The 12,664-nt window shown below is 48.2% G+C and overlaps 1 protein-coding gene across 7 annotated transcripts in view; it reads right to left on the bottom strand.

Annotated features, from left to right (window-relative positions):
- The window catches only part of tbkbp1 (TBK1 binding protein 1), a 165,641-nt gene that overhangs the window by 12,384 nt on the left and 140,593 nt on the right, over positions 1-12,664 (bottom strand). For all 7 annotated transcript variants that reach the window (XR_005458179.1, XM_038779153.1, XM_038779147.1 and 4 more), the window contains exon 8: positions 4,065-4,183. Coding sequence is in view for 6 of the 7 variants with exons in the window: in XM_038779153.1 (XP_038635081.1) it covers positions 4,065-4,183 (119 nt within the window). In the remaining variant the exon portion in view is untranslated. The remainder of the gene's footprint in view (positions 1-4,064; positions 4,184-12,664) is intronic.

Raw genomic sequence — 12,664 nt, 5'->3', positions numbered from 1 at the left:
CTGCATGACAGTCACGGTAGGAGTGACCAGTAGAGACAAGGATACGTCTTCACATTGAGGATACCCTCCATTGTGTTGTGTGGCATTACCACAGTGCTCAATGGGATAGGCTGCAAACCGATCTAGCAACTCAAGACTGGGCATCCATGAGGCGCTAGTGGGACACCAGCAGCAGAATTGTATTCAACCACAATCTGCAACCTCATGGCCCAGCATATCCCCCACTCTACCATTACCACCAAGCCAGGGGGTCAACCCTGGTTCAATGAAGACTGCAGGAGAGCATGCCAGGAGCAACATCAGGCATACCTAAAAGTGAGGTGTCAACCTGGTGAATCTACAACACAGGGTCACTTGTGCCAAACAGCATAAGCAGCAAGTAATAGACAGAGCTAAGCAATTCCACAACCAACAGATATGATCTAAACTCTGCTGTCCTGCCACATCCAGTCATGATTGGTGGTGGACAATTAAACAACTCACTGGAGGAGGAAGATCCACAAATATCCCCATCCTCAATGATGGAGGAGCCCACCACATCAGTGTGAAAGTCAAGGCTGAGTCATTCGCAACAATCTTCAGCCAGAAGTGCCGAGTGGATGATCCATCTTCCCAGCATCACAGATGTAAGTCTTCAGCCAACTAGATTCATTCCATCTGATATCAAGAAACGGCCAAAGGCATTGAATACTGCAAAGGCCATGGGCCCAGACAATATTCCAGGAATAGCACTGAAAACTTGTGCTCCAGAACTTGCCGCAACCTTAGCTAAGCTGTTCCAGTACAGCTACAACATTGGCATCGACCAGCAATGTGAATAATGGCCCAGATAAATCCTGTACACAAGAAACAGGACAAATCCAAACCAGCCAATTAATTCCACATCAATCTACTCTCTGTCATCAGTAAAACGATGGAAGGAGCCATCAACAATACTATCAAGCGACACCTGCTTAACAATAACTGGGCAGCACGGTAGCACAGCGGTTAGCACTGTAGCTTCACAGCGCCAGGGTCCCAGGTTCCATTCCCCACTGGGTCACTGTCTGTGCGGAGTCTGCACGTTCTCCCTGTGTCTGCGTGGGTTTCCTCCGGGTGCTCCGGTTTCCTCCCACAGTCCAAAGACGTGCAGGTTAGGTGGATTGGACATGCTAAATTGCCCTTAGTGTCAAAAAAAAAGTTAGATGGGGTTATTGGGTTATGGGGGTAGGGTGGAAGTGAGGGCTAGAAGTGGGTCAGTGCAGACTCGATGGGCTGAATGGCCTCCTTCTGCACTGTATGTTCTATGTATAACCTGCTGAGTGATGCTCATTTTGGGTTCCACCAGGGCCACACAGCCCCTGACCTCATTACAGCCTTGGTTCAAACATGGACAAAAAAGTTGAACTCCAGAGGTGAGGTGAGAGTGACTGCCCTTGACATCAGGGCAGCATTTGACCGAGTATAACATCAAAAGTGGAGTCAATAGGATTCGGGGGGGAAAACTCTCAGTTGGCTTGAGTCATAACTGGCACAAAGGCTGCGGTGGGTGGGGTGTCCTAGACCCAACCATTTTCAGCTACTTCATTCCTTCCACCATAAAGGTCAGATGTGGGCATGTTCGCTGATGACTGCACAATGTTCAGCACCATTCCTGACTCCTCAGATAATGAAGCAGGTCCATGCCCAAATGCACCAAATCTGGACAATGTCCAGACTTGGCTGACAGGTGGCAAGTAACACTCATGCCACACAGGTGCCAGGCAATAATCATCTCCAAGAAAAAACAATCTAACCATCACCCCTTGACATTCAATGACATTACTATTGCTGAAACCCCCATCATCAACATCCCGAGGGTTACCATTGATCAGAAATTCAAATGGACCAGCCATATAAATACTGCGGCTACAAGAGCAGGTTAGAGGCTAGGAATCCTGCAATGACTTACCTCCAGACTCCCCAAAGCCTGTCCACCATCTGCAAGGCATAAGTCAGGAGTGTGGTGGAATGCACTCCATTTGCCTGGATGAGTGCAGCTCCAACGCCATCAAGTTCAAAGTTGCCCATTTGATTGCCACCCCCTTCCACAAATTTTCACTCCATTCACTACCAATGAACAGTGGCAGCAGTGCGTACCATCTCCAAGATTCACTACAGGAATTCACCAAGGTTCCTCAGACAGAGCCTTGCAAACCTTTGATCACTACCATCTAGAAAGACAAGGGCAACAGATACTGGGACCAGCACAAGCTGTGGCGTCCCCTCCAAGTCGCTCACCATCCTGACTTGGAAATATGTCGCAGTTCATTCACTGTCGCTGGCTCAACATCCTGGAATTCCCTCAACAGCACAGTGGGTGCATCCATGCCACATGGACTGTAGCAGGTTAAGAAGGCAGCTCACCGCCACCCAGGGTGACACGGTGGTGCAGTGGTTAGCACTGCTGCCTCATGGTGCTGAGGACCCAGGTTCGATCCCGGCTCTGGGTCACTGCCGTGTGGAGTTTGCACATTCTCCCTGTGTCTGCGTGGGTTTCGGCCCCACAACCCAAATATGTGCGGGCTAGGTGTATTGGCCACGCTAAATTGCCCTCAATGGGAAAAAAAGAATTGGGTACTTAAATTTATTTTTTAAAACCTCACCACCACCAAAAATAGGCTAACAGATTGGGACTGGTTGTGGCTTGTTGCTTGTGTTAGACAGCTCCCATTGTCAGCTACAGAACAGTACCTGTCCCTCAAAAAGGCAATAGAATGTTTTGCGAGCAATCTAGCCAGAGACAATGAGGCCAATTAAAACATTCCAATTGCCACACTAGCAGAATTAGTCTTCTCCACCCAGGTCACTGTGCCTCTTCAAGACTGTGGTATGCCAAATTCTCCAATAACCTCCATATTATGTCACTTGCTCTTGTGTGTCAAGGAGCAGAACTGGTCATACCTGATCAGTGGGGCAGCATGGTAGCACAGTGGTTAGCACAATTGCTTCACAGCTCCAGGGTCCCAGGTTCGATTCCCAGCTCGGGTCACTGTCTGTGCGGAGTCTGCACGTCTCCCCGTGTGCGCGTGGGTTTCCTCCCACAGTCCAAAGATGTGCGAGTTAGGTAGATTGGCCATGCTAAATTGCCCTTAGTGTCCAAAATTGCCCTTAGTGTTGGGTGGGGTTACTGGCTTATGGGGACAGGGTGGAAGTGTGGACTTGGATAGGGTGCTCTTTCCAAGAGCCGGTGCAGACTTGATGGGCTGTATGGCCTCCTTCTGCACTGTAAATTCTATGAAATCTGTAAGTTCTCAGCCTCCTCGCTGAATAAAAAGCCAGTGTAGACTCCACAGGAAATTCTGTGTGAGTCGTTGCATTTTTCGAAGCAGCAAACGCACTTAGTACCAACTGATATTTCTGTCTCACAGCAAACCTGCTACAATGGCCTGAGGGTTAATAGCATTGAATCACAGACAGAATGCTGGGTCCCATCCCCAATCTAACAGTTAAACTCTGGTTGGTTATTCGCTCAATTGTAATAGAATCCAAGGACAGCACGGTGGCGCAGTGGTTAGCACTGCAGCTTCACGGCGCTGAGGTCCCAGGTTCGATCCCAGCCCTGGGTCACTGGCCGTGTGGAGTTTGCACATTCTCCCCGTGTTTGCGTGGGGGTTTCGCCCCCACAGCCCAAAAATGTGCGGGGTGGGTGGATTGAACACGCTAAATTGCCCCTTAATTGGAAAAAATGAATTGGGTACTCTAAATTTTAAAAAGTTCTTTAAAGTTCTTTTTAATAGAATCCAACAGTTTTAACGTCCCTGCAGGATGTTTGCAATTTAGATTCTATTCCTGATCTGAAGTTTCTCCCTCGTCTCTGCCCCCTATTTTCTCACTGGTAGGATCACTGGATGAAGCCTATTCAGTTTGGATTCTGGGAGATCACTTGGTGAGAATGAGATTATAGATGTAGGAAATGAGAGACATGAAGAATACATGTTGTTTTTTAAAAATCAATCCTTGACTTCTGGTTAGTGCTGTTTAGGAATGTCAGGTCTGAGCAAGTGGATTTCTGTGTTTCCCCCAGGTCTTGGTTTGCTAGTCACCATTATTAGTCAGTTGTTCTTCAGAAAGCCTCCTCAGGATCTCGGTCTGAGTCTCGGTCAGACTCCGCAGCCGGCATAGTTCTTGGGCCAGCTCAGTGTAGGCCAGGACCAGGTTTTCTCTGAAAGAAGAAATTGAAGAAAAGTCAGGTGGATATCAAATAAGGACCAGGCCGGTCGGCAGGGCTCTCGTTTGAGTCAAAAAGTTGGGGGTTCAAGACCCATTCCGGGCCTTAAGCACAAAGATTAAAACTGACTTCCTGGTGCCCGACTGGAGGAGCTCTGCACGGTCACAGGTGCTGAATTTTGGATGAACCGAGGCCCTGTCTGTCTTCTCAGACCCAAAAGATCCTGTGGCTGTTGCCCCAAGAAGAACAGGGAAGTTCTCCCCATTCTCCTGGCCAATATCTACCCTTCAAGCAACATCTCAAAAAACAGATCATTTGGTCATTATTGCATTGCAGTTTATGCAACCTCATGCTGTGCCAATTAGTTGTCGCGTTTCTTACGTTCCCACAACTTAAAAAGAACTTCATTGACAACAATAAACTATGAGATGTTCAGTGGTCATTAAAGATGCTCTATAAATGCAAGCCTCCCTCTCTGCAGCAAAGTGTCAATGTTTAGTAGTGATATGGGCCTGATTTTTCCAAATGGTGTGGGTCTCGCTTCCCACCTTCCGATGAGTCAGCGGGGAACACATCCCGTGCCGACTCCATGTGCCCCGCAGCCTTTCCACGCTGGAATAAGTGGCTGCGGACGGAAATTCTGCCCCTCAGTCGGAAGTACATCCCGTCTTAGAAAGCTGCTGGCAAATGTGAATGGTCAGGAACTCTCCAACCCCTTCAGCGACAATACAGCAAGGGGCAGAAGAATAAACACAGGAGGATGTCTAGGCACCTGAGGCCCAGCTGAGTTCAAGGAGTAAGGGCGATCCCAGGATGTTTGGGACTTTGGGGGGGGGGGGGGGGGGGGGGGGGGGAGCCTGATGGTGGATGTGATGGGGATGATTGGAGTATTAGAAAGAGGCTGGAGGTGGGGATGAAGGTCCAAAGGTCGATGGATCTTCGCAGGGAATGGGGAGGGGTGGTGTGGGCAAGTGGGCGGCCCTGACTTCAGAAGAGGGCTTCTGATGGAGGCCCCCACCCACCCCCTCCACACACACCAACCACTTTCTGCCCGGGATGTTGTCCTTCTCATTTTCGGCCATCCCCCACGTATCCTGCCAGCCAAAAAATTGGAATCTGTGCAGGGAACAGCCCTTAAGTGGCTTATAATTGGCTGCTTAGGGACCTCAACTGGGGCAAGGGAGGGCTTCCCGTTTGAGTCCTTGCCCGCCCCAGTGTAAAATAGTCGCACTGTCGGAGTGGGCAGGAACCCTGAGGGATCCCTTCTCTTCAATTTCATGCTCAGCCTCCTCCTTTATTAGAATCATGACTACTCCCTTTGCCTCTTGTTCCATGATAAGGTTAAAGGGAAGGGGGGGGGGGGTTGTTGGGTTACAGGTATAGGGTGGGTTTGAGTAGGGTGATCATGGCTCGGCACAACATTGAGGGCCGAAGGGCCTGTTCTGTGCTGTACTGTTCTATGTTCTATGTTCTATATCTTTGTTGTTTAACCTCTCCCACTCTCTACCTTAGCCTTTGCTTTTGTACTTCCTTTCCATCTCCTCTTTCAACAGCATAAAATCCATCACATTCCAACCTTCCTTCAATTGCCATATTCCACGCAAAATGTTAACTCTAGGCGGGATTTTCCAGCCATTCCCGCTGGCGGGATCTTCCAGTTCCGTCGAGAGCAAACCCCCGCCACAGGTTCCCTTGTGGTGGAGGCTGTGAACAACGGGAAACCCCGTTGACAGTGGCGAGACTGGAAGATCCTGCCGCCAGCCAATGGCAGTCGCTTCCTCCGTCACAAAACATGCCGAGAAGGGGTATGGAAAACCCCGCCCTCGGTTTCTCTCCCCACAGATGCTGCCGGACCTGCAGAGTACTTCCAGCACTTTGTTTTAATTCCAGATTTCCAGCAGCCGCAATATTTTATTTTTCTCTGAAAACCATTTGTGATTCTGTTAACGAAGCCTCATTTTTCCAAATCCCCAGGCAGAGACATGTTCCAACATTTGTTCAGTAAACCGTTCCTCTTCGGACACAAGCATGTCTTTAGGTTCTTCACAGGTGACATTACTATCACAAAAAACATTTCTGGCCGGTGTGTTTCCACAGCCAACAAAAGAAACCATCAGATCTGTAAATCGCACTTTGGTAAAGAGAGAGGCCGCGATTTAACGGCCTTGTCATGCCCGACCTGGCACCAGGCCGTTGAATCTCGCGAGAGGCCTCTCACAAGATTCGCGACGCTCGTAACGTCTCATGAGATTTAACGGAGTCTCATGAGAAGTTGCGATCTGGGTCTCGCTCTCGTTGGGTGAGGTACAGATATGTTTAAAGATCTAAGCGTTTGCCGGATTCTCCCTGTGCACGGGATTCACCGGCTGCACCTGGGGGAGCTCGCCACGGCACCGTTTAGCACCGGTTCACACAAACATGGACCAGTCGTAACGGCACATGGGCGTGGGGAGGGTCTCCCCAGGTCACTGGAGATCCCAGGTGGTTGGGCATTGGACAGGGCGGTACCCTGGCAGTGGGCACCTTGGCACTGAAACCCAGACACCCTGTTAGGGTGCCAGGCTGGCAGTGCCAAGGTACCCTAGTGCTGGTTGCCCATGCCAGGGGTCGGGCCAGGGATGCCCAGCCCAGAAGAGGTGAGAGTGCCTCGAGGACCCCGGGCAAGATAGGTTGAGTGAAGTGAGGGGGTCTGGAGGCCGCGGTGAGATCGCTGAGAGGGGGGGTTCAGGGACCTGCCCCGATCCCTAAGTGCGCCCTCGAGTGGACATTCCTCGTCAATGCCACAAAAAAGGCAAGGTGCCGTTGGATAGAGGGTCTTTCACGGCGCTGAGAAACATCCCGTTAAACGCATCTAAAACTGGACATAGAAATGTTTTGGTTGAATGATGCCCAGTAGCTCTTTGGAATAAAACTTAAATATTTATTTAATAAAGAATATTCACTTATATAACACCTTTCATGACCTCACAACATCCCAAAGCACTTTATAACCAGTTAAGTACTTTCTAAGTGTAGTCACGGTAACAGTACAGGAGGCATGGCAACCAATTTGCACAAAGTAAGGTCCCACAAATGCGGTAACGATCAGATCATCTGTTTTGTGATATTGGTTGAGGGATAAATTTCAGCCAAGGAGCCACGGAATTCCGCACATTATTCTTCTTTGGAATATTGTCCCCTGAGCCCAGATGGGGCTTTGGTTTAATGTTTAGTCTGACTGTGCTGCACTCCCCCAGTACTGCCCAGGCGGTACCAGGGGGTCAATAACTGCCTGGAGTGGGTTATAACTCCCACAAGGACCACAAAGAGCAATCATTGCTGACTTCCCATTGGACTTGTGAAGTACGAGCTTCCCAGGCAGGGGGTGGAGGCCCACCCACCTTGGGCTCGTTACCGGGCCACGTAAATGCCGGCCCGGACAGGAACCAGCATTCTGGTAGGCCGCCATAGCGGCCCTTTTCTATGATTACAATACACTCACGTTTATTCACCTACAAGGACCTCCTGGGTCTTCATAGAACCAAAAGGTACTGACGCCAATCAGAGGCCTGCGTTGACCTAGTCAATCTTAGTTGGTGGACTAAAGGTCGGTGCTTTAAACAGCCATTGGATCACTTAAATTCACTCAGCATTCCTGCTGCGAATCTCCTTCAATGACCTCAGCTGAGGACGTGTCAATTAAGAACTGGGTTGACCTTCACCCAGCTGTGATGTCCTCCTATGGACATCTGGGGCTGGTTTAGCTCACTGGGCTAAATCGCTGGCTTTTAAAGCAGACCAAGGCAGGCCAGCAGCACGGTTCGATTCCCGTACCAGCCTCCCCGGACAGGCGCCGGAATGTGGCGACTAGGGGCTTTTCACAGTAACTTAATTGAAGCCTACTCGTGACAATAAGCGATTTTCATTTCATTTCATTTTCTATGGCTAGACTGTTGGCAGTTGATTGTGTACCAGGAATTTCTACATCTCGGTATATTGCATTCACTGTCTCTGTGCTTGTGCATGAAGAATGATTGAGATGTCCCAGGGTGACTGGCAGATAGGGGGAAGGACAGTGACATAATGGTTATGTCACTAGACTAGCAATCCAGAGGCCCAGGCTAATGCTGTGCCATCATGAGTTCAATTAATGAATAAATCTGGAATTGGAAACTGGTCGCTGCAATGTGACTATGAATTTATCATTGTTTGCCGTTTTAAAAAGAACTATCTGGTTCACTAATGTCCTTCAGGTCAGGAAATCTGCCAGCGTTACCCAGTCTGGCCGACGTGTGATGAGCAGCAATCTGGATGACTCTTTAACTGCCCGCTGAAATCCCACTCCAGTTGCCCTAAAACACTACAGGGGAAATCAAAAAGGAACCATCAGCACTGTGGGTATACCTGCACCAGATGGACAGCAGCAGATCAGGAAGATTGGTCACCATCACCACCTACTCTGCAGCAGGATGGGCAATAAATTCAGGCCTTGCCAGTGACGCACACAACCCATGAAAAAATGTAAAAGAAAAGATGGAAACACCCAATCATCAGTGGAAGTGGAAGTTAAAGGAAAAAAAACAATAACTTTCAGTGAGGTTTATAAGAAATTTGAATGCTTTCCCTTCCAATAAGGTAAAGCAGGTAGCATCTCATCAATTTACTCTCAGAACACACAACCCACAGATTATTTTTATCTCATCTGCTCGCAGGTTGTGTGACCTCTGTCATTTGCCATTTCCAATAATCACGCATGGGTATAACAATAAGACAAGCTACTTGTTCACTTAGAATTTAATCTGTGAATATTTCGTCAATCCTTGTGGATAAAGAGACTTGTGGGGACTGCCCATTGTCGGAAAGGTTTACCCGTTCAATGTTCAGAATCCAATTTGCATTAGCTATGAGGAGAGGTTGAATAAACTCGGTTTGTTCTCACTGGAATGAAGGAGGTTGAGGGGCGACCTGATAAGAGGTCTACAAAATTATGAGGGGCATAGACAGAGTGGATAGTCAGAGACTTTTTCCCAGGGTAGAGGGGTCAATTACTAGGGGGCATAGGTTTAAGGTGCGAGGGGCAAGGTTTAGAGGAGATGTGCGAGTCAAGTTTTTTACACAGTGGGTGCCTGGAACTCGCTGCCGGAGGAGGTGGTGGAAGCAGAGACGATAGTGACGTTTAAGGAGCATCTTGACAAATACATGAATAGGATGGGAATAGAGGGATACGGACCCCGGAAGTGTAGAAGACTTAGTTTTTGACGGGCAGCATGGTCTGCGCACGCTTGGAGGGCCGAAGGGCCTGTTCTTGTGCTGTACTTTTCTTTGTTGTTTGTTTTTTGTTCAATGCTAAATGGATGGCAGGATCTATGCTATTACATGAATGTATCGTTCATTCAGGTCTCTCCCTTATTGATTTAATGAAGGAAGGTAAACCGTGCATTGACCTCTCTCTGAGCCTCAGGGAAACATGTGTTCTGAGGGGATATCTCTTCGTATCATCAATAATAACTTTAATTTTTTTTGATGTAAGAGTAGAAAACACAACCATTGCTCCTAGAGGAACTTTTATCTCTCCCTCGCTACTATAACACGGTTTCAAATGTTAGAGCCTGCGCCAGAATAGCACAGACGGGGATTTGGTGTCAGACATGTTAAATGTTCGTATAAGAGCGTCCGTGTTGGTAATTTCTAACCTGTAATGAAATGTTTTGATGCCAGCTCCATCAATGTGTTGAGCATTTTGGCAAACAACTCTAACGTGTTTGCCAAACGCTTTGAAAGGAAGATCTTGCATTTCTATAGCACCTTTCATGGCCTCTCAAAGTACTTTACAACCAAAATAAAATACTTTTGAAGCATCGTCACTGATGTAAGGTAGGGAAATATGGCAACGATTTTGTGCACAGCAAGCTCCCACAGGCAGCCATGAGAAAAATGACCAAATAACCTGTTTAAATGATGTTGGTTGGGATACAAATTTTTGTTTTTAGTTCATTAAAAGGACCAGGGCTTCGCTGGCTAGGCCAGCATTTATTGCCCTTGACACTGGGGAGAATGCCCTTGCTCTTCGAACAGTGCTGTGAGATTCTCTACCAGAGAGACCAGACAGAACCTTAATTTAACATTTCATCCAATAAACTGCCCAGCGCCACCTTTGAGTCACACACAATTATTTACTTTTGAACAGCAGCGGTTATGTAGGCCGAGGTGGCAGCCATTTTGTACTCAACAACATTGCGGAGACCAAAATGAGATGAATATAATCAGTTGGGCAGCTTGAGGGGCCAATGAAGGCAAGACGACTGTCCGGGACAATGGGAAACATCCTTTTGTGACTCCTTTAAAGTGTTCCTGAGCCACAAATAGGAAGAATGGACTTTAATTCAGCACCAAACACCACCCCTCAGTCCCACACTTCAATGGCCAATCCAGGTTGTCAATTCAAATGACCATGACAGAATTTGAAATATCGGAGATTCGGGGATTTGTGAACTGGATGTCAGGGTAAAATGGCGAAAATCCACATTATTGAATTTTTAAAACAATTACTTTGAAGCCAGGTACTACCAGAACATGCAGCATATCATTGATGCTCGGTCATTTTGTATCCCCCCCCCCCCCCCCCTCCCCACCACACACACACACACAAACACACACACACACACACCGCCCTCCACTCCCTCCCACCCCCCGGCAACAATACAACTTGGGTACAGGAGTGTATTGCCTATGTAACTGGTCTAGCAATGCAGAAGCCGGAGCCATTGTATTCAAATCCCATCATGGCAACCGGGAAATTTTGTCCGGAATTCTCTGGCCGTTGGTGGACTGGGGGGGGGGGCCTTCAATGGGAATTTCCATTGACAAACGGCGAGAGCAGAGAATCCCGCCGCCAGTGAACGGCCTTCCGCCACTGAGAAACACGTGGCTGGGAGTCCGGAGAAGCCCACCCTTTAACTGAGTTAAGTATAATAAATCCGGAATGAAAAGTTAATACCAGTAATGGTGACCATAAACTACCGATAGTAGTTGTTTTCACAAACCCATCAAGAACAGAACCAGTAGTGTCCTTCAGGAAAGTGTCCTGGTCTGCCCTATATCTGACTGCAACCCCAGGGAAATGTGCGCGACTCTGAACTGTCCTATTTACTCGGTTATCAAGAATGTGGATCATGGGGGCAGCACGGTGGCGCAGTGGGTTAGAATTGCTGCCTCACGGCGCCGAGGTACCACGTTCGATCCCGGCCCCGGGTCACTGTCCGTGTGGAGTTTGCACGTTCGCCCCATGTTTGCATGGGTTTCGCCCCCACAACCCAAAGATGTGCAGAGTAGGTGGATTGGCCACGCTAAATTGCCCCTTAATTGGAAAATGGAAAAAAATAATTGGGTACACTAAATTTTTTTTAAAAAGAATGTGGATCACCGGGGTGGCGCGATGGCCCAGTGATTAGCACTGCTGCCTACGGCACTGAGGACCCGGGTTCGATCCAGGCCCCGGGTCACTGTCTGTGTGGAGTTTGCACATTCTCCCCGTGTCTGCGTGGGTTTTCGCCCCCACAACCCAAAGATGTGCAGGGTAGGTGGATTGGCCACCCTAAATTGCCCCTTAATTGGAAAAAAAATAATTGGGTGCCCTAAATTTTAAACAAAAGAATGTGGATCACCACCACCTTCTCTCGGGTTGGTTAGGATGGGCAATAAATCCTGCGAATGGGTAGGGGTCGAAATCCTCTGCTTATCTGCAGAAAACAGATTTTTCACTATTAATACAGAGAACGAGATCTGCGAACTCAAATGGAAATATTGATGCAAAAGTCCCATGTGTTGCCATATAGATTGCCCTGCATCATAGGGGAATGGTCTTTCGCACCCTTACAGTCTCTCAACGTGTGAATAATCTGTTCTTCAAAAGGTGAGAATGAGCAAATTTGTGAGTTTGTTGCACTAGAACAGATGGCTGAGAATGTGTAGGATCTTCCCTGATGTAGATCCTGTTAGTTATCAAGTAAAATTCACTGAAGATTGTTGGATTAATCTAAAGTTCCCCAATTCCCACCACCGTGACCCCCCCACCCCCCGCCCCATCGCCTCCCACTACCACCACCACCACATTTTGTTGAGAAAATGAAGCTCTCAAGGAGTTGACTTCATGATGCCTTGGGCAGCTGTGCGCTTATCGCCAGCGTAAAGGCCATAAATCAGTTTACATTTGCAGGATTACATAGGATACACAGCTCAGAAACAGCCCAGCCGGTTCATGCCAGCATTCACACTCCACTCAAGCCTCTTTCCATCGTTCCTCGCCTCAATTTACCACTGTAACCCCCATCTCCTTTCTTCTCAAATGCTCGTCTAGTTTCACCTCAAGTGCATCTACACTATTTACCTGAACCACTTCCTGTGGTGTTAAGTTCTACATTCGTCACGCTCTTACAGCGAAGATGGTTCTTCTGAATTCCCCATTGGATTTCCAGGTGACCATCTGTCAGCCTCTGG

This window comes from Scyliorhinus canicula, chromosome 19 (genome assembly GCF_902713615.1).
Source record: "Scyliorhinus canicula chromosome 19, sScyCan1.1, whole genome shotgun sequence".
Taxonomy (NCBI): domain Eukaryota; kingdom Metazoa; phylum Chordata; class Chondrichthyes; order Carcharhiniformes; family Scyliorhinidae; genus Scyliorhinus; species Scyliorhinus canicula.
This window is presented reverse-complemented; position numbering and strand designations above follow the sequence as displayed.